Consider the following 22,630-nt stretch of genomic DNA (forward strand, 5'->3'; position numbering starts at 1 on the left):
GGGCATGACTGTGCTCCACTGGCGGTGCTCTCTTGCTTGCCCACCCACACGCCTCCTACCCTGTCTCTGGCAAGTCCACGTGCCCTCTTGCAAATTAAGACAAACAAAAAAGACACATTTAAAAATTAACAGAGGGCCAGCCAGGTGGCGAGCTGGTTAAGGCAGCTGGATCCCACATGGCTGACTCCACGGTTTCCATTCTGGACCCAGCGGCTTGGAAAATACACCAGGTGCATTTGTGTGCGTGCCCAAAATGCCAAGAGGAGAGCAGAGAAGAAGGGACGGTGGTGTGGCCATCCCCTCTGGGGAGGTGATCTCTCTCTCTCTCTCCCTCTCTCTGGTGAGTGCACATGCCCTATAGTAAAACTGGGGTTGGGAGAGTTAACAGAAGAGCCAGCCAGTGGTGCGGTAGTTGAGGTTGCTGGATCCCACGTGGCCAACTGTGCAGTTCGAGTCCCAGACCCGGCGGCTTGGAAAACCCGCTGGGCATGTATGGGTGTGTGCATGTGTGCCCCAAATCCCGAGAGGCAAATGGAGGAGAAGGGATTTTTGGAGTGGCCCTCTCTCATACGGGGTGCTTTTTCACTTTCTCTCTCCAGCCAGCAATGTGCCCTGTAGCAAGTTAAAATAAATAAGTTAACAGAAAATCTACTAACATCACAGTTGATCAGGCACTCAGAAACAGAAACCGCCCGTGTGCAGCTGATCTGGACTTAGTACATTTATTTCATCTCATTGTGGTCACCTTACAGCTGTTTCGACTTATTTTCAATCACATTACTGTTCACAGAATTCACAGAATTCATTAACAAACTAGTATTTTACATCCCAAGGTGTTTCAGTAGCACAGCAAAATAGAAAAGAGGCCCACGAGATGCCTGTGTGTGGAACCCGAGTCTATATAGATAGATGTCTAGAACATTATTGCTTCGTTAGTCCTATTTTTAGAAAAATAATAAATGACTCCTAGGAAACTCACCCTGCCAGGTCTCCTGCATTTTGTGACTGTTCTGAGTTCCCTGCCACCAGAGAAGCCACCGGTTGTGTTCTCTGCTGCTCCGGGGGCTCCAAGGGCCGGCCACAGGGAACGTCGCTCCTCCGAGGGCACGAGAACGTCCCTCCAGCTGGCCGTGTTTCTCTCTGGTCTTGCAGTCAACAAGCTGCACTCACACGTGGGTCTCTATGAGATAGAATTAGACCTGGATGAGAGGGCTCGGCGAATGGGAACGAATGCTCCTGGGAAAGCCGCGGACCATGCAGGGGGTACATCTGAAGCAACAAGAGTATCTCGAGTCTGTCTGTGGGAGATGCCGTAAAGAAAACGTCCTGGATGATGACGGTCCGAGGGCTGCTCCGCACGAGCTTGTCAGCGGCACGAACCTGACGACTCCTCGGGAGATGGCGCGGCTGGGTTTTCTTTTGTTCCATGTGTGTTTCCATTCTGTGACAAAGATCTTGGAGATTTCCTCATGGTCCCTGAAGCTCTGTGGATACCGTGGATACAGGGAGAGGGGACTGGCTTCCTCAGGGACGCTGGCGCCCTGACCGCCTCGGGGGCAGGATCCCTGAGCGACGTGGGGGCCGGGGGCAGGTGCCATGTGCAGACGCGGGCTGCCGACGGGGCCTCAGTCCAGCTTCTTGTTGTCACTGTGCACGGACGCCAGGAAGTCGACGATGAGCTTGGCCGTCTTCCTGGGTCTCTCCATCACCACCGAGTGCCCACAGTTTTCCAGAAGCTCCACCTGGCAGTTGGCAATCGACTTGGCCAACATGTCGGCCCCAGACACATCCAGCACCTGCGGGCGAGAGGGACGAGATGGCATCCAAGGATCGGATGCCAGGTGCCAAGTCGGCTCTGCTTTCTCCCAGTACCCGCCCTTCGCGCTGGATTTGCACTCAGGCTCTTCCCTCACCACCCTCGCCTTCAGCTCATCCCAGACAAGGCCCTTCTCCATCCACAACAGCAAATGCAAAACCCCAGGCAACTCGAGAGAGCCTGTTCCCGAGCTTTATTCTCGCCCAGCTGGCAGTGTGGGCGGAGAACGCCTCAGCAACGGAGGGGAGCCCCGCAGAGCACCCTGGACCAGGGAAAGGAGTGATCAGCCAGAGCTGGGTGACAGGGCACCTAGCTGAGGGCCAGACATCTCCGCCCTGTCACTCACTCACGGCTACAGTTGTGGCCACTCTGGGCAGGAAGAGAGCCCGGGGACTGTGGAAAAGTACCTACAGGGAATGTGGAGGGAGCCAATGGGGGGAAAGAGCATGAAAAAGCAGAAACTCAAAGGTGTGACTCTTCTGCAGAGACCAGAAACCAGGGTCCATGGGCAAAGATGGCCGCTGGAGCCTCTGGTTTTGGCTCTGACACCGGTCAGTCTGTGAAGCCAGCCTTCCCCATGCTCACCCTGAGGTGTGGGAAATCACTGAGGGTTCCTCTTGAGATATGCACGTCTGTGGGAGCCACAGCAGCTACTTCATGGACAGGATATTCATAATAATGAAACCTTTCTCTCCATCCTCTCTCAGACCAAGACCACCCCCAGGGTGAGACGAGCGAGGCACTTGCTTGGGACGGGAAGTTTTAGTGGGCGCCAAAATCTCAGCAATCAAGATGAAACGTACTGATGTGTCTAACAAAAATAAACATGATGGGGCTGGCAGGTGGTGTGGTGGTTAAGGTGCTGGACTCCCACATGGTTGACACTGGTTCAAGTCCTGGACCCGGCAGCCTGAGACTCAGGCTGGGCGCATGTACGTGTGTGCTCAAAATCCCAAGAGGAGAATGGAGAGGGCATTATGACGTGGCTGTCACCCGCTGTTTTGCTTTCTGTCTCTCCATCTCTCTCTGTCTCTCTAGCGAGCATAGTCACCCTATAGAAAAATCCCTGTCTCAAAAAAAGGAAAAAAATAAACATGAATGTAAAAAATGCTGCTGGTGGTATGGCAGTTAAGGTGGCTGGATCCCACATGGCCGACTGTGTGGTTTGAGTCCTAGCCCTGGCAGCATGAGAAACACGTGGCGTGTGTGCGTGCGTGTTCCACATCCCAAGAGGAGAATGGAGAAGGAACTGCGGTGTGGCCATCCCCCCCTGAGGGGTGATTTCCCGCTTTTCCTCTCTGTCTCCAGCAAGCACACACACCCTGTAGCAGAAAAAAGAAAAAAAAATAGCCTGACAGCCCAGCTGTAGGGCACAAGCAGGAGGGTACCTCTGTGTGGTGGCTGAGGCCACACAGAGGGCCAGGGTTCGGTTCCCAGTGCAACCAAATCAGGCCGGCACGGTGACGACGTCTGTGGTACTAGCTAACCGGGAGGCTGAGGCAGGAGAATTGTGATATGGCGAGATCCCACCTCTCTTTTCCTCTCTGTCATTAAAAACAAACAAACAAAAAATGCAATGAACAAAATAACACAATTATAAACACAGACAGGCTCTCACCCCACACCTGCATGCTGCCTCTCTCCCGCCTCCTTAGTCCCAGCCTGGCCATGCGTCACAGCGGTCAGTGAAAGACAAGCTGCAAGTAGACAGGGCCCTGTCTGCCATGCCCCTGTAGTCCTAAGGCCTGACAACGTGAGGGCGCACGCTGGCACCCCACGAATCCCATGCACTGACTACTGTGTGTGGGCAGTCAGAGGGCGGGCTGGCCCCGATGCCGGTCAGCTTGGTTGTTCTCTTTCTCACTTGCTCACTCGCCGTATCTCTGGGCCTCCTGGATGCCAGCTGTTATGCCACCAGGGAGAAGGGACAGAGAGTAACAGACCCTTCTGTCTCCATGAGCCTCCCCCTACCTCACTCCGGTAGACTAAACACAGAGGAGTTGGAACTGCTGTGAGGGAGGCCTCTCAGAAAGGGTTGCCAGGGGCAGATGTACAGGCTGTATTCTGCCCAAATCCGGGGGCATTATTCACACAGGAGACGATACACATGGCTCCCCCTACAGGTGTGCAACACAGGCAGCTCCCCACGGGGGTCCAAGAACAGGGAGGCTGAATTCGGGCTGGCCGGGGCAGGAGCCAGCCACCAAATGTTGGTAACAGAGCAGGAAAACTATCCGGAGAGCTCAGGAGGGTTTGGGAGGGCTTGGGAGGCAAAAACTGTGGAAGAAAAGATGCCCTGAAGCCTTCTGCTCTGGAGACGGTCCAGGGAACACAGAACGAACCTGTTCGTTTTCCTAGCAGGCCCAGAGATGGTAGGCTCTTTTCTGAAACAAAATGGACTACAGAGTCCAGAGGAAAATTCTGGTCCAGGACCTAGGGCCAGCTATGTGTAGTAAATAAATGTTTTTCCTCCAAGAAAAAATACTTGAGCCTCATCATCACCCTCAGGGTAGAAGATAAACCCTCCATTTGCAGGGACTCAGTGACTTACTCAAGGTCATGGGCTGATAAAGGTGTGGGCTACCCAGAATCACCTGGCGGGTGTGTGTGTGTGTGGAGGGGAGGTTTCAGAATGAAGAAAGGAGAAAGGTTCCACTGCCTGGCTCTGCTTTCCAAGCCTCGCTCACCCAGGTCCTGCTTCCCTGATTCAGCGCACACAAAGTCGCTTTCAGTCCCGTGGGTGGCAGAAGGGCACACGACCTCCCTCCCTCCCCTCCACGTCCACAGGCCTGAGCTACATCCCCAGCCTGCCTGGCTGACCAGCCCTCCTTCTCTACACGCTGTGGGCACATGCCTGTCTTCTCTCATTGTCCCCACTGGGCCACCCAGGCATCCTGACTTCTGCCTCTGCTCTCCTCGGTCCCGGCAGGGCTCACAGTGGTGGCTTTCCCTCTGCCGTCCTTAGGGGAATGGTCTCAAAGGAAAAGCATTTCTCTGATTCCCTTTGGTCTCAACGTTCCATAGTGCAAGGATCTTGGACACCCTCAACAGATGCTGTCATTCTGTCTGCTTCTGTGCCTGTAAGCGGGCAGCAGGAGCTGGGGGAGAGGCATGGGGCAGTCTCCCTCACAGCCCTGGAAAGAGCTGCAAGCCCCTTGATCTTAACTTCCCGAACTTGGAGTCTTTTCTTTTTAAAATTATTTAAGAGAGATTTTGCTGTAGAGCGTGTTTGCTTGCCAGAGAGACAGAAAGCGAGAATTCACACCCAAGGAAGGATGGCCATGCCACAATCCCTCTCCTCCATTCTCCTCTCAGGATTTCGGGCACACATGCACATGCGCCTGGCATTAGTTTCAAGCCACTGGGTCTGGGACTCAAACCACAGTTAATAACGTGGGAGTCCAACAATGTAACCCTTATGCCATCTGCTGGTCCTGCCTCTCATTTGAGTCACCCAGTTTATGGAGCTTCCTTATGGCAGCCCCACCCCACAACCTGCCTTTGCCAAATCCTACGGATTTCACACACACACACACCCTTAACCAGGGAGTCCACATCTGAGAAGGGCCCCTGTCGATAAGCTCACATGCTCTGCACCCATGCAAAAGGAGGCTCACTGAGGTGTCATTTAACCGCAAAAACTAGAAGGGACTACTTGGTCATTGGAAAAGTCATGATGCATTTTTACATAGAAAACCAGAGAAAAATACGTCATGACTTTTCCGATGACCCAATAAATGACCACAAGTAGGACATATTGGCAGAGCCGTATTATGGAATGTTACACAGTTGTGAAAGAACGATGCGATTTCTGTCTCTCTCTGTCTCTCTGGCAAGCCCATGGCAGTCAGCCATGTGGGAGTCCAGTGCCCTTAACCACCATGCCACCTGCTGGCCCCATCCTGTGGTAAAACCTTTAAAAAAAATGATGAAAATAGGTAAAAGGTGTGGGCTTGCCAGAGAGACAGAAAGACAGAAAACAAGAAATCGCCCCCCAGGAGGATGGCCATGCCACAATCCCTTCTCCATTCTCTTCTCAGAAATTTGGGCATGGACGCACACATGCTCGACATGAGTTTGAAGTCGCCAAGGGTCCAGGGCTTGAACCTCGGTTTCCTATGTGGGAGTTCAACAATATAACCATTATACCATCTGCTAGTCCCAAGAATAAATTTTTTTTAAGATTTATTTAATTCCATTTGTCATTATTCTTTAATTTGACCAATGAGAAATGAAAGAGACAAGGAAAGTGAGAAAGCCACCAGGTCTGGGACTCGAATTGTGATTGACCATGTGGGAACCCAGTTCCCTTAACCACCAAGCCACCTGCCAGCCCCGCAAGAATAAGATATTTTTAAAAATAGGATGACTAGAGCCAGCAGATGACACAGAGGTTGAAGTACTGGGTCTCACATGGCCAACTGTGCAGTGCGAGTCCCAGACTTGGCGGCTTGAAAATCACACCAGGTGTGTGTGTGTGTGTGTGTGTGTGTGTGTGCATGCTCAAAATCCCAAGAGGAGAATGGAAGAGAATGGACTGCAGTGTGGCCATCCCCCATACGGGGTGATTTTTTTCTTTTTCTTTTTTAATAAAATTATTTATTTGTTCCCTTCATTTATTTTAATTTGACCAGAGACACACACACAGAGAGAGGGAAAGTGAGAAAGAAAGCCACCAGCTCCAGGCTTCAGCGGTCGGCCATGTGGGAATGTCCAGCGCCCCAACCACCACGCCACCTGCTGGTCCCTGGGGTGATTTCTTACTTTCTCTTTCTCTCTCTCTGGCAAGCACATGCATCCTATAATAAACTAAAAAAAAAGAAGGCAAAATGTCCTAGTTCTCAGCTCACAATGGCACCAGGCAAAGCCCTCCTCTTCCTGAGACTGGGTAGAGTCGAGGAGGCTCACTGTGTGAATGGCTCCCTGCTTCTTCACAGGTGGTTGTTCCTCCGAGGCAAGGTAATGGGTACAGAAACGGCAGGGCTGTGTCGCATACCTGGTCTTGCTTCCCCCAGATGATCTGTGTTGGGGCCTTGATCTTGTCCATGTTCTTATGGAGAGCGTATCTGGACCTCTCGCTGACGATCTCCAAAAACACTTGTCAGAAAAGGAAAACACAGTGAGTGCAGGCTAGGTTGTCCCTGGGCCCCACTGTAGAGCTAAGGGACCATCAATGAGCCCAGGCCACCACTTCATCTCTTTGGAGGCCCAAGAAGACAACATTCAAAGCCTCAGAGATCAAAGAACTAAAAGCCAGCCAGCCAGCCAGCAAGCCTCACTCAGGAACATGCTCCACGCTGGGAGCCAGGATACTTACACTTCCGGTAGAAGTTGTTATGAGGGATGCGGACATCGACGAGGCCTTGCAGGATCTAAGGACAAATCACCCCAAGTCAGAATGCAAGACGAGACTCATGGCAGCTCTGGGACAGTGAGGGAGAGTAATTCAGCAACTGACTTTCAGGGCCTGGTCCTCCAAATCCCCATAATATAGCAATGACAATGTAACCAAGGGTTAGGTTCCTAAGAGGGTTTGCTTTGTTTTGTCTCTTAATTAGGAGAAACTTGGGTAATGGTATGAAGCCCGAGGTCCCCTACAGCACGTAAAAGACATCTGGGATGGCCTGAGAGCCACGTTATCTTGAGAAATGTCTGCTTAGCTTAAGCCGCCATCAGAATAAATTAATTCCAACTAACTCTTTGGTAATATCCAAATGCACAACAAGGTCTATTTTTAAAAATGGAGCCATTGGGAATGACAGGCCTACTGAAGGATGAATAATCTCCAGTATTGAGAAAATTCTAGGGAGGGTCCCATAGTTCTCTGTTAATCACTTGACATTGTTCTTGCTGTCCCTGTGGAGGGCAGGTAAGGGCTGCAGCATATGTGGACAGGCCAAAGCCTCATGATCCAAACAGATGGTCATGGCCAAGGGGACACTGTCCTCCTTTTCCCCTGCCTCAGGATTCTTTTGTTACTGTTGTTAGTTATGCTATAGGGTGTGTGCATTTACCAGAGAGAGAGAGTGGGGAAGTGAGAGATGTCTCCTTGGGGGGATGGCCATGCCACAATCCCTTTCCCTCCAGTCTTCTCTCAGGATTTAGGGCATGCATGCAGAAGCGCCTGGCATGATTTCCAAGCCACTGGGTCCACGACTTGAACCATGCCACCAGTCATATGGGATTCAGTGCCTTAACCTTCATGCCAACTGCTGGCCCAGCCCAGGATTCTTAACGTAGAGGACAGGGTTCACATTCGCATTCATTGCTCCTTTCATCTCCTTGGGAACAGATCCAAACCCCCTGAATGCACTGTCTCAGGAGTCCTGCATGCTGATGGAACTGGGCAGGACCCAACTATGGCTGCTTCGGACTAAACTGACCCTCTGGAGCATGACTAGAAGCTCGCCAGCTCTGGAAATGGAAGCCTAGAGGAAGACCAATGACAACACAGTGCTGGACAACATTGTGCTCAGCTTCAGGTATTTCCTTTGTTCCATCCTTCATGCTGTACCCATGCACTGATCCGTCTTGTAACCACCCACCCTCCATCTCTACTTGATCGATCAATCCATCCGTCCTGTTTCCCTGAATGCTAGGTAATGTCTACTCATGCATCTATCCTGCACTTGCCCATCCCCGTGCCCACCCAACCATTCCGCCTTCCCTCCATCCTGCGGCCCTAGATCATCTACACATCGTGTGCATCAGTTCACATGCCCATCTACCCTTCACCTACCTGCCCCTCCAGTCTCCATCCCTGCGTTATCCAGGGATCTTTGCATCATTGATCCACCCAATCTGCACCTAGGACCTGTTTCCTAAGGTCACCATGCTAAAGTTTGGGGCTAGAAGAGCAAATTAAGCCAAACTCCCCGACCTTACAGATAATCACGACACAGCACGATACAGAGGGCTGTGTGTATGGGTGCATCTTCTCTCATAGGAAGGAAAGACTTTCGGAGTTGCCATTTTTTTCCTATCTATATTCGCCAACTCCAAACACATAGCTTCCTTCCCTTTCTCTTTTTCTTTTTTTCTTTCCTTTTTTTAATTGCCAGAAGGCACATGCGCTCACTATAGAGATAGGGAGGGAACAGGACTCCCCCATGGAGTGTGGCCACGCTATAATCCCTTCGTCTCCATTCTGATTTGGGGCATGCATACACATACACACACACACACACACACACACACACACGCATACCACCACCACCACCACCACCACCCCACACACACACACATGTCCAGGATGTTTTTCAACCCACTGGGGCCAGGATGTGAACTACAGTAGGCCCTGTGGGATCCAGATCCCATAACTGTTAGGCCACAGTGCCAGCCCTCAAAATATAGTTTTCTAAAACATGGGTCACGCTATTCTGGGAAGAGATCAGTGTTGGCAGGGGACAGTGTAACTTCCTGACTGAAAAAAAGATTTCAAAGATAGAACTGTACCACAAAATCAGATACTGGGGGCTTCCTCAGGGACAGGTCCTATCTATTAACTGAGTCATGTTCACAATTTGTGAGTACAGCTCAAGAGAGTCAACTCCTAGGAGGCCCCACCCCACCCTGAGGCAGAGTCCAGTTCTGACAATAAAGGGAGATAACTTTGTGATGAGGCCTTGGCTGTGGACTTCCCTCTCTTTGTTCTCCACACCCTTTCCCTTGATGACCTTGTTCAGACTCATGACCTTCAATATCATTTTCTGCCCTGGTTCCAATTGGATAGGTTCAAAACGGACGTCCCTCACCTCCCTTTATTTGTATATCCAACTGCCTACCTGACACCTCCATTTGGAGGTCCACAGACAACCTGAATGTAACACATTCAGAATGGGGGTCCTTGGTGGTTAAGGTGCTGGACTCCCACATGGCCAACTCCAACTTGAGTCTCGGATCCAGTGGTTTGTTCTCTGACTTGCCCTCTGTCGCTCTCTCTCTCTGGTGAGTGCATGTACCCTATAGCAAATTAAATAATAATAACTAATAAATAAATAATTCTAAAACTAAAAAGAGTTTAAGAGGAAAAAGAAAATATTCCCTTTACCTACCCAGTTACTCAAGTGCTAGAAGTCGCCTGTGACTCTCACCTCCCCTGGTCCCCCACTTCTGATCTGCCAGTGAATCCTGTCCATTCTTCCTCCCACGGTCTCTCCAATCTCATCTCCACAGTTACCACCCAGTCCACACCACCACTGTCTCCACAGCCCAACAGCCCTGGATGGGTTCCTCTGCTTCTGTTTCTGCTCCCCTGCAAGACTTCAGTAGTTCTTCTGTCATACTTAGAAAGACCCCAGATGCTTTCCCATAACCTGCAGGGTCCTACATGATCTAGTCCACCTGTTCTCAAAGTGGTTCTTGAGAGTCCGTGAGGTCAAACTATTTTCGTAATGATACTCAATGTTGCTCACCATTCCCACTTACATTATCTCAAAAGGATAGTTTTTCACAGCCTACATCATGTAGGGTCATGTCATCCTACTGATGGCTGATGGAATTAATATATGTATATTCCTATGCTTTAAAATTTTCTAAGTTTAAATTCTAATGTGGTTAATATCAACAAACATAACCCCTATAAATAAAATCTCATTGGGTTTCATAATAATTTTTTTCTGGGGGGATAGGTTTTTGCTATAGGATGCATGCCCTCTCCAGAAAGACAGAAAAACAGAGACAGAAAGCGAGAAATCACCCCCCCAGGGGGGATGGCCATGCCGCAATCCCTTTTCCATCCTCCTCTTGGGATCTTGGGCATGAACGTACATGTGCCCGGTGTGAGCTTAAGTCACCGGGTCCAGGACTCGAACTGTAGTTGACTACATAGGAGTCCAGTGACATAGCCATTATGACAGCTGGTCCCTCTTAATACTTTTTAAGAGTGTAATGGGATCCTAAGTTCATTTTTTCTTCCTTACTTTCTTTCCTTCCTTCCTTCCTTCCTTCCTTCCTTCCTTCCTTCCTTCCTTCCTTCCTTCTTTCTTTTTTCCCCAATGAGACTCTCGATTTAGCCCTGCCGCCCTTTCCAACTTCATCCTTAAACTTGTGTATGTGTTTTTCCACTTCCGCAGGTGCTATTCCCTTGAAGAAGCTTATGAAAGCTATCCCTGCTTCCCCGTTTTCAGTCAACACACCATCTTGATTTCCTCTGTAAAAACTCATTGCAATTTGTAATTATTCATTCACTTGCTAATTGTCCACCTCTCCCACTGGACTGTGTCTGTCCGAGGATCTTCTCTAACTGAGTCACTCACCACTGGGCCCAGCATGGTGCCTGACATGTCGTAGGCACTGCATACTTGCTGAATGAATGAGTAGAAGCGGACAAGAAGGAGTCAGAGTAGAGGAAGGAGGGGATGAATGTGGGAAGCTAGGACTTGCCACCTGGGTTTTTGGCTGAGGATAAGTGTGTCACTGCTAAGCCACATTACCTGCTGGGGTACCTTGAAGCGGACATAGGAGCAGAGCTGGAGCATTTCGCTCATCTCTTCTGGTGTGGAGGGGATCAAGGGAATCTTCTCTACGGCGGATGAGTCCTGCAGTTCTTTCAGCCGTTGGATGAATTTATTATCAGTTGAATACTGCAGGCCTGTGGGATTCAAACCAAAACAACCTGACAATACATCTACCTTCTCTCCAAACCCCATTTTATGTAGGGAAGTTCCATTAATAGCTAAGAACTACTAATATATTGCAGATTTCTTTCACCAGTAGATTTCTTTTTCATTAGTACTGCCTCCTTGCTCAAAGTTGAAATAAAACTCTGAGAACAGAAAAAAATGTTTTCAAGATATTTTAGGGATGGTTACCTACTGCTATAATTTAGATAACTGTTTGCCTCCCAAAGGTTCATTTTCTAGAAGTTTACTCCCCAGTGTAAGGGCTTTGGGGACATGAAGACCTTTAAGAAGTGGGTTCTCATGGAAAGACACCATCTGATCATTTAGCAGCATGGCAGGGACAAAAACAGGAAGTAGGAATTCTGTTTCCTCTCTCTTTGCGTGTGCCCACTCTCCTCTCTTTCTGTCAGCCATGTTGTAACACAGCACCAGGGGCTGGCCTGATGCCAGTTCCATACATTTGGACTTCCCAGGCACTAGAATCGTGAGCCAAATAAACCTCTATTCTTTATAAACCTCCAAATCTCAGGTATTTCTAGCAAAATATAGGACTAGTACACCTGCACTGTGGCCCACAAACTGGGAACATCAGGAGCCACAGAAACGCTCAGCCTCTCTCCATACCTCTTGAATCAGAATCTACATTTTGACAAGTTGCGAGGAGATTCACATGTATACTAGAGTTTCAGAAGCATTCATTTACAAGGCAGCTTGTGAGCCCTTTTCTCATCTGTATTGTCCAAAACAGATTTGAGCAAGTACATGATAGGGTGAAAACACAGGGCTGGAGTGGCGGACTACTCCTTCCCTCGGCCTGGACCCACGAAGAGTGCTCTTGTCTAGAGAAAATACACACTACGCAGGGAGAGTGTCGGTCTTCTGAGCTGTCCCCATGTTGGGGCAACAACACTGCCACTCTCTACATTTATAATAAATCCCTCTTCCTCCAGGAGAGCATCAAGTCCTGCTGAGATGGATTCTCTTTGAGACTGCTCATTATTTTCCATCATCCTAGAGCATGAGGGAGTGCAAAAAACCTGACATTATACAGGAGCTCGAAACTTTCATTTCTTACACTGAGCAAATTTCTAGGTGTTTAACTGAGCCAAAGGGCTAGATTTTAAAGGTTTAGAAAGAAAGGCAGTAGCATCAATAATTGGTCATGTTGCTAAAATCCATACTTCAGAAATCTATACCCAGTGGGGCCAGCCGGTGGCGTGGTGGTTAAGGGCGCTGGACTCCCACATGGTAAATCGCGGTTCGAGTCTTGAACGTGGTGGCTTGCTTTCTCACTTTCTTTCTGTCTCTCTCTGGTCAAATTTAAATAAATAAATAAATAAAGTTATAAAATAACTCTTGGGGGAAAAGAAAAAAAAAGAAATCTATATTGAGTAACTCATTTAAATCCCACATAAGTATCATGTACAGATAAGATATAATCTTTCAAGATTCTATGAAGTACATTATATTATCTATTTCCTCCTTTCTCTTTGCAAATAATCCTAGGCTAAATGTCAGCTGGTATTCTGGACTGGAGGATACTAGTGAAAAAATTAAGTGAAATCCAAAAAACGTCTGGAGCTCAGTTAATAGAAGTGTACCAATGTCAGTTTCTAGTTCTGACGAACTTATTAGCAATGGGGGAAAGTGGTTAACGGGTATATGGGACTCTGTACTGCCTTTGTAATTTTTCTTAAATTTAAAGAACATTTATTAAAAACAACCTGGTTAGAATAGAATCATAAATCTGTTTCTACTTTTTCATGTTCACATTAAACCTAATTTTAAATTTCCAGTTGAAGCTCAGGTCTTCTCTGAGCAAATGAACATACACTTGAAAAAGCCAGTTAGCTCTGACCTCCCATTAGAGATTTAAAATCCAATAATCTCCCATAGGGGCTGTTTCTTCCATTTCAAACTATATTATTAAAAGACCAAATGATTTTGGACGTGGCACGTGGAAAAAAGAAAAGAGAAAAAAACCCTTTGGGGACTTGTCTTCAATTTCAATGTCCTTAACAGGGCAGAAAACTATTAACTTTCCGAGTAGCATAAGGATTTTAGAGGTCTGTTTAGCTCAGTTTCAGTAAAAGGAAGTAAGTGTTTAACCCCTGGCTGGGTTCTAGCTGAATCATATAAAGGACGTACTGCATATGAGTCATATAAAGAATACAGCAAATATGGAAGGACTTCCAAAAGAGCCACAGCCTGGATGCCAGAGCCAGACAGCCTGGGATCAGTTCCCATCCCAGTCCTGCCACTAATGTAATGTCTTTATGCCTCAATGTTCCCATTTACAAAATGAGCATTTTGATCTTAATGGCGGTTACATATGAAAAAACTCATTGGGAACCAGCAGTTAGCGTAATGGCTATGTCGCTGGACTCCCACGTAGTCGACCGCAGTTCGTGTCCCAGACCTGGTGGCTTAAAACTCACGCCGGGCACGTGTGCGTGCGTGCCCAAGATCCCGAGAGGAGAATGGAGGAGAAGGGATTGTGGCGTGACCATCCCCCCTGGGGGGTGATTTCTCGCTTTCTGTCTCTATGTCTCTCTCTGTCTGTCTGGCGAGCGCACGCGCCCTACAGTGAAAATCTCTCCAAAAAAAAAAAACCTCATTGAGATGTGCACTTAAAATTTTGAGCCATATCCTAATAAAGTACCACAGACAGAGGGAGGAAGAAGGAGAAAGACAGAGAAGATAAGATTTTATCTATCAAGTATTATAAATCCGTTTGGATACTTAGAGAAGAAAAATAAATTCAAAATCTAACTTCAAATGGTAATCCTTTTTTTTTCTTTTTTTAAAGAATTATTTATTTTATTATTTTAATTTGCTATAAAGGTAAATTTCAAAGTAAGCAGAGAGAGACAGAGAGAGAGAGAGAGAAAGAGAGAGAGAGAGAAAGTGAGAAAGCAAGCTGCCAGGTCCAGGACTCAAACCACCATGTGTGAGTCCAGCACTGAAACCACCACACCACTTGCTGGCCCCTAGATTGCAATCTTGAGAGACACATTACAGCTCATACTGACATGCGTACATATAAGAATATAAGAACACAGAAATTAACATTAACATTCTTTTTTTTTTTTTTTTTTTTTTTTTAAATATCTTTTTGTGGACCAGCCAGTGGTATGGTGGTTGAGGTGGCTGGATCCCACATGGCCGATGGCACAGTTTGAATCCTTGACCAGGTGGTTTGAAAAACAAACTGGCCGGGAACCAGCAGTTAGCATAATGGCTATGTCGCTGGACTCCCACGTAGTCGACCGCAGCTTGCGTCCCAGACCTGGTGGCTTAAAATTCACGCCGGGCGTGTGTGTGTGTGAGAGTGTGTGCCCAGGATCCCGAGAGGAGAATGGAGGAGAAGGGACTGCGGCGTGACCATCCCCCCTGGGGAGTGATTTCTCACTTTCTGTCTTTATGTCTCTGTCTGTCTGGTCTGTCTCTCCAAAAAAAAAAAAGAAAAACAAACTGGCCACAAGTGGAGAGTGGCTAATCTGAGCAGACATAGTGACCTTTAGACACATAAAAAACCTTGGTTCCATGAGCTGTCATTTGCATGGTGATGAAAGCAATTTCCATGAAAATACACTAGCTTGCTGAAATTGCAGAGCAGTATCTGTTTAAAGGAAGCCACATGCGTTTATCAGAATTTGCCCCAAAAGATCAAATTGCATGGTGCCAGTTATCCTCACATCTTCAGCTGGTTAACATCAGAAAACAACTGGCTTTGCATTCTATTTATTCTCCCCCCATTTTCTACCCTTTAATAAAATAAACCTGAGATGGGTTCAGAGTCATGGTTATTTCCATCAGAGAAGTTGGGCCCACCCGATCCTCGCTTTTCACATATAAGTCTTTGTGTGTTTATTTTTATGTTTATTTCCAATCCACAGCCCCCTTCACTAAAAAAAAAATGAGTTCTGCTGAACAAGTTTTGGCAGGCACATATGCATGCTTGCCCAAAATCCCGAGACAAAAATGGAGAAGGAATTGTGGCATGACTATTGCCCCTGGAGTGATGGCTGCTTTCTCTCTCTCTCTTTCTCATACTCTCTTCAGTGAGCAGTTGCACCCCACTGCAAATTAAAAACTAAATTAAATTAAAATTTAAAAAGATATTATAATGAATAAATACCTGTTTTTGTTCCCAAAAACAAAAATATAATTATAGTACTTTCCCCTCATAGTGGTGTTATGAGAATAAAATTCATATGTAAGCTTAGCTCTTAAGAATGCAATAAGGGGCCAACAGTTGGTGTAATAGCTATGTCACTGCACTCCCATGTAGTCAACCGTGGTTCAAGATCTGGACCTGGAGGCTTAAATTCATGCCAGGCGTGTGTGCATATGTGCCCAAGGTCCCGAGAGGAGAATGGAGGAGAAGGAACTACAGCATGGCCATCCCCCCAAGGGGATGATTTCTCACTTTTTGTCTTTCTGGCATGCTCACGCAGCCTATAGTAAAAACTTCTCCCCCCCAAAAAAGAATGCAGTAAATGTTAATATTTACATTAAATTTCAAAGTATGCATGTGCTATTGTTAAAAGCACTATACACAAGTGAATTAATTCTTCATGGAACAAGGCTGGCTCTATAGTTTCAAAGTTGGTATGATTATGACTACAATTATGCGAGTATTGTTTTAGAGCTATCCCTAAACACTGTATGTCTCTAAAGTACACATCAAAAAGATTATTCTAAAAACTAGTCAGACACTGGCCACTTGTTCTTTAAGAGATTCAGACCTCACTGTGCTCACATCACTCACAAGGATGTTTTAGCCTTGAAACTCACCGGCGGGGCACACAAGACTCAGGCTGGAAACATCTGATGGGTAGTAAGCTGCATATACCCCAGCCACATGGCCACCCATAGAGGTGCCTATCAGATGGAAGGGTTTTTTGTTCAGCTTGAGGCATTCTACAAACTAGGAAGGGAGAAAGAGGTTTGGTCATTCAGTTGTACACAATGATAATGGTGAGTACAGAGTAGAAATCCCCTGGACTTCCTATGGACAACCAAAAACAACTTTTAATGAAAGAGTTTCAGACTGAAACTGCACTGGATCCACCATCAACAAGAGCCCTGTGGCACACATGTACTTCTCTCCACCCAGCACAGACTGAGGGGGGGGTCCTTCAACTAACAAGGATTCCTCCAACTCATAAGGACCAGAGGGTAAGTAGTTTCTGCTTTGTGGGCCATCTGATCTCTATTGTAACTACTCAGTTCTGCCATTGTGGCATAAAAGCAGTCCAAGACGATATGTAACTCAGATGGGTGTGGCTGTGTTAAACTTAGTTTACAAAATAGGTGGCAGGCCACATATACCTCACAGGCCACAGTTTGACTCTTAGCCTATCTTAAAGCCCTTCCCATCCATCTGACCACCCATTCACGTAACTATCCACCCATCCATCTATCCAACAAATCATCCACCCTTCTGACCATTCAATAAGTCATCCAACAGACCATCCATTCATCTAGCCATCCATCTAAAAAATATATACTAGATACCTACTATTTACAAGGAACTATGGTCAGCTGCTAAGACTACAGCAAGATAGCCAAAGAGATAAGGTCACTGACCTCATTAAAATACATAGTTTAATAAGAAAGACCTATATTAAGTAAATATCCTCATCTGGGGAAAATACCTATAGTCAACCTGAAACCTATGAGCTACCTAATCTGAAATGGCTTGTGTCCCCATGACTTTGAAAGCCAAGATGGAGGGGACTAGAGATAGATGCTAAAATAAGACAAAATGAAAAAAGCACTCCCCTCAATGAGGCAGAGGGGCTATTGCTGTTATCATGCAGCTGGTGAGTGGAAAAATGGGCCCCCAAAGAGGGAAATGCTCTTGAGAAATTCTAAACTCCTTTCAAAAAGATAAGAAAATGCCCAGATTGTGTTTCTTCATAAATAGCTCTAATAGATATAGAGGACAAGTCTGTAATAAGCCTTGACCATTCATGGCTGACCAAGGATATCATTGGGTTGCCAATGTGTTTGCAATTACTCTCAGACAAAACACTTCCAAGACTGTTCACAAGTCAGCGTGGAACTCTCTGCCAGCTCTAAGACTTGGGTGTGTGATGATGGGCAAGATCCAGTGTGGACAATTATGGGTGGAGCCTCCTGCTTACCTGGTGTATTCTCTTGACTTGCCCATCTATGGATAGGTCATCCAGGGAGGAGCGGGTGGTGCCCTCGTGTCCTGGCATGTCTACGCAGACCAAGTGCAGGTTCTTTGGAAGAAACTGAGGACACACAGACCTGGAGAGTCAGTATGAACAGTGTGCACAATCTACCCACTTTTCTGGGGAAGTTGCCTCTGCTTACCAAGTCAGCTGTACAGCCCTCCCTGGGGATATAAGGGCCCGGCTCACCCAGTGTTTTACCCCTCTAATGTGAATAAGCACTGCCAATAGCCTCACGGAAAGAAGAGGCTCCCAAAAAACTAATATGCAGATGGCAGGGGGCTCAAGGGAGACAGAAAAAGGGGGAACAATAGTCAGGGTGGCTTAAGTCTCTTGCTCTTTCTTGACACCGGCTGGCAGGTACTAATCCCTTCTCCTTCCTCTCACCCTTCCACACTAACTCCAGCCAAGTGGATTAACTGGGAACTAGAAGGGGGGTTCTGTCCTCCCCGAGTCCCTCCAACTCCAGAGCCAACAGGAGCAATGCTTCTCCGAGAACCATCTCTGACCACCCCAACTTGGGGTTCAACTTTTTCCTTCCTTTTACACTAAGGTCTAATTCCTTAGCTGAGTATTATCCTAAAACGTCTTCTATTTGGATATGTACTATTTTTAACCGGGACACTGAGAACCTCCAGTTATCAACAAATACCCAGTTATAGGACAGATGCTTATCAGAAGTAGGGACAGGAAGTGGGGGAAGGGCTCATAAGGCAGAGATGACAATTCTCACAGAGGGATTTGGAAATCAGAGCTCGCGTAACTGGAGGATGTATCAGCCTTTCCCTGATCATGCCGGTGATTTGGGGAGCTCTCAGGTAGGGTCCTGTCTGAGGGAGAAGTCTGGGATGCTTCTCTTCTAAGACTCCACTGGCCCAACCTTTGCCAATAGCCATTCTCACCAAGTACAGCAAGTGGCCATGCCACATAAATCAAGCAAAAAATATGATTTGGAAAAAACAATTCCAGAAAATTGCCTGGTTAAGATAATTTCTGTGGGGACCAGCAGTTAGCATAATGGCTGTGTCACTGGACTCCCATGTAGTCGACCGCAGTTCGAGTCCTGGACCCACTAGCTTAAACTCACGCTGGGCGTGTGTGAGTGCCCAAGATCCGGAGAGGAAAATGGAGAAGGGATTGCGGCATGGCCATCCTCCCTGGGGGGTGATTTCTCGCTTTCTGTCTCTCTGTCTCTCTGATGAGCGCACGCGCCCTATAGCAAAAAAGCCTCTCAAAAATAAATAAATAAATAAATAAATAAAGTAATTTCTGTGAATGGCCAAGGATAAGGAAAAAGCAGATGGGTCAATGAGTGGTATGGTCGTTAAGATGCTAGATCTCACATGGCCAACCCTGCAGTTCGAGTCTCTAACTCGGTGGCTTGAAATACATGCCAGGGGGTCAGCAGGTGGCATATTGGTTAAGGTGCTGGACTCCTGCATAGCTGATCATGGTTCAAGTCCTGGATCTGGCAGCTTGTTTTCTCACTTTCCCTCTCTTTCTGTCATCCTCTGGTGAGAGGACAACAGAAAATATAGCAAGTAAAAATAATTTTTAAAAATTAAATTAATAATTCTTTTTTTTAAAAAAAAGGAAGTGTAAAACATGTTGGGCAGTGCATTGTGTACAAAATCCTAAGAGGAGAGTGGAGGAGAAGGGGTCACAGTGTGCTCACCTCCCCGGAGGGTGATTTCTCACTTTCCCTGTCTCTTTCTGGCGAGTATACTCGCCCTATAGCAAAAAATCTGGAAAAGGAAAGGAAGAAAAAAAAGTAAAAAGCAGAAGTATAAGGAGGGAGGAAGGAAAAAGGAGAAGGAGCAGAGGGAGGGGAAAGAAGAGAAGGGAGTTGGAGTACAGAAATGTTTTTTTTTTTTTTTCCTTAGATTTTTGCTATAGGGTGCATACACTCAGCAGAGAGAGAGAGAGAAAGAAAGTGAGAAATCACTCCCCAGGGAGGATGCCTAACTGCAATCCATTCTCCTCCTGGGATTTTGGATATGAACACACACATACCCAGCATGTTTTAAGCTGCCAGGTCCAGGACTTGAACCACGGTAAGCCATGTAGGAGTCCAGAGCCTTAACCACTACACTACCTGCTGGCCCCTAGAAGTGATTTTTAAAAAGCCCACTCTTGATTTTCATGGCAGCTCTGAGTTGAAGCTGTGTCAGAAACCACCTCTACAAAAAAAAAAAAATTCATAAAGTAGAAAAGTTTCTAAGGCACAAGTTTTACACTCAACCAATTTTGTCTGACAGAGAATCTGAAAAATAAGTCACATTTGTCTACATGTGGCTTGACCCGCAGCCCTGGGTTCCCTTGGTTTCTACCACCATGGTGGCCGCCATGTCCAAGGGGAAACCCTTTCCATCTGAGAGAGCGGAACTGGGCACTGCACCTTGACCACGCTGAGCCACATGTCCTTGTGTGCAGAGAATCCGTGGAGCATGAGGATGGAGGGTCTGTGCCCCGGCCTGCCCCGGAAGGAGTAACAGAACTGGTAGTCTTCGTGGTAGACATATCGGACCTGCATGCCCAGCGTCCTCCGCCAGTACCTAGGTGGGAGGAAGAAAGGCAGAACGACATGGTAAGCCGCAGGTAAGTGGCTTCGGGAGGGACATGGTCCCCTCTGCAAGTCTTCCTAGTGATGAGATCTCACTGCTCCCAGCCTTCGTCCCTGTAAATCTTTTCCGGAGTGCTCCAGAGCATCACTTTCAAAGAGCACTGAAGTCAACCATTCCAGAAAGCAAAAGGAGCGATGCTGATATGGATTTTGCTAATCAATTAACTAAGAAGCACATCTCACACACACGCCCTGGGTTAATACATATTTCGAGGGGCTTGGAGAGTGAGAACTCAGTTCTGGAGAGCCATCTGCACCAATCCTCTGGCTTTCTGCCCAGCTACATAAGAGAGCTGGCAGAAAGCGCAGCTTCTGTTGGTTACATAAGACTTGGCAGTGCTAGGGCTTTGCCCCTAGATCGGTTTCAATATGAAACTGGCATCTAAACAAATTGAACTCTCCCTGTGAAGGATCTCTCTAAGATGCAAGATAATTAATTCAATCAGAGATTTGCTCTGTGATATACTTTACACCGAAGCAGCAGCCAAGTCTGAAAAAAGTGAACAACCTAAATTGACCGGTCTTAACCCTTTGTGTACATTTGTGTAAAATGAGGGAGTGGGAGAGGGAGAGAGGAATGCATACTCACGTTTACTTACATCCACATATGGAAAGTGGGAGCATATACAAGAGACACACTTTTTTTTTTTTTTTTTTAAGTTTTTAGTAGAGGATGCATATGCTCGCCAGAAAGAGAAGGAGGGAAAAGTGAGAAATCACCCCCTGGGGGAATGCCCATGCTGCAATCCTTTCTTCATTTTCTCGGGATTTAGGGCATGCATACAAATACACTTGGCGTGATTTTCAAGCTGCTGGATTTGGGATTCAATCCGTGGTCAGCCATGGAGGAGCCCAGCACCTTAACCACCACGCCACCTGCTAGACCACTGATACTTTTTTTTTTTTAAGTTCATTTATTTCATCCATGGGTGAGACAGACAGTGCCCCCAACAGGAGGCTGACTCTGTGATCCACTCCCAGGCTCAGCCAGCCCAGGTCATGGGGACACAAATGCCAGATGTACTCAGGGAGCTCTGGGAGTGCAAACCCAGAACCTTCCCATGTGGGTTGGCCTCACAGGGTGTCACACCACCACTGCACCACCATCTGGCCTCCACAAAATACTATTTTTTAAAAGAATTATTTATTTATTTTTCCCCCCCAATTCATCAGAGACAGAGAGAGAGAGAGAGAGAAAATGAGAAATCAAGCTGCCAAGTCCAGGACTCAAACCACATCAAAAGTCCAGCACTTCAACCACCATGCCACCTGCCAGCCCCTCTGCAAGATTCTATTAAGATAAGTACATGGGGAGTGTGGCATGGTGGTTAAAGCAGCTGGACTCCCACATGACTGACCACAGTTTGAGTCCTGGACCTGGCAGCTTGCTTTCTCACTTTCCTTCTCTCTCTCTGGTGAACTTCAAAAAAAGAAAAATAATGATCATTTAAAAAATTAAATAATTCTTTCATCAAAAAGTAACTGGAGTGAAAAAGCAGAATAAGATGAGAAGCAGGTGGATGTTGAACAGAATGGGGGGGAGACTTCCACCGAGTTCCTTCTGATGCTTGTGGGCGACTGCACTGTCTGTTCAGACGTTAGAAATGTACTGAATTGGCTAGCTGAAAATTCTTCTCATGGTAATGCAAGTGCATTTCAAAATTCGAAACCATGGCACCCTGACTTTGTTCATGCAGCCCTGCTCACTCATTCACAACCTAGAGCCACAGTTTCCTCATCTTTAATTGAGGAGATGTTGCATTACACTAAAGATGAACTACAAAGATTTAATGAGATAATCCATGTACAAAATTGTGTTCAATGTCCAGCACATGGTACATACTCAACAAATGGTAGTTATTAGTATTATAACAACGATTCTGGGGCCAGTCCTGTGGCTTGGTGGTTAAGAGAACCACATGGCCGATCACAGTTTGAATCCTGGCTCCGGTGGCTTGAACACCATGCTGGCAAACATGATGGGCATCCAAAATCCTGACATGATGGATAAATGGAAAAGGGACTGCAGCATTGACCATGCCATACTGGGGGGAGATCTCTCCCCCTGTCTCTCTCTATTGAGCACACACGCCCTCTGGGAAGAAAAAAAAAACCAACAAATTCTCCACAACTCTCACACAAAGCATGGTATGAGGCCCATGAAGCAGTGGAGGGCCCTTCCAGGAAGGCGAGACTGAGCAGACGATGGAAACTCAGCAGACATCAGTTGGAGCTGATGGAAAAGGTCAGCCAGCCTGGGGGACAGCCAAGTACGACCTGAGCCCAGAGTGAAGGAAGGTGAGGCAGGAAGTCAGCCTGAGCACCAGGCTCAGAAACCGAGGACTTCATCCCCAGGGGA

General features: G+C 47.0%; 1 protein-coding gene across 8 annotated transcripts in view; it reads right to left on the bottom strand.

The window, feature by feature from the left end:
- Nucleotides 1–697: 697 nt before the first annotated feature.
- ABHD6 (abhydrolase domain containing 6, acylglycerol lipase) overlaps nt 698–22,630 on the bottom strand; it is a 49,747-nt gene continuing 27,814 nt past the window's right edge. For 7 of the 8 annotated variants that reach the window (XM_006169169.3, XM_014584433.2, XM_014584432.2 and 4 more), the window contains 7 exons: nt 20,047–20,203; nt 17,595–17,708; nt 16,240–16,372; nt 11,251–11,408; nt 7,134–7,188; nt 6,813–6,913; nt 1,626–1,796 (listed from right to left, as the gene is read on the bottom strand). In XM_006169169.3, coding sequence (XP_006169231.1) covers nt 1,626–1,796; nt 6,813–6,913; nt 7,134–7,188; nt 11,251–11,408; nt 16,240–16,372; nt 17,595–17,708; nt 20,047–20,203 — 889 coding nt within the window. Of the gene's footprint in view, nt 1,797–6,812; nt 6,914–7,133; nt 7,189–11,250; nt 11,409–16,239; nt 16,373–17,594; nt 17,709–20,046; nt 20,204–22,630 lie in introns of all 8 variants that reach the window. The other variant, XM_006169168.2, reaches the window with a different exon arrangement.

The sequence above is a fragment of the Tupaia chinensis genome, unplaced genomic scaffold (genome assembly GCF_000334495.1).
Source record: "Tupaia chinensis unplaced genomic scaffold, TupChi_1.0 Scaffold146828_1, whole genome shotgun sequence".
NCBI classification, from domain to species: Eukaryota; Metazoa; Chordata; class Mammalia; order Scandentia; family Tupaiidae; genus Tupaia; species Tupaia belangeri.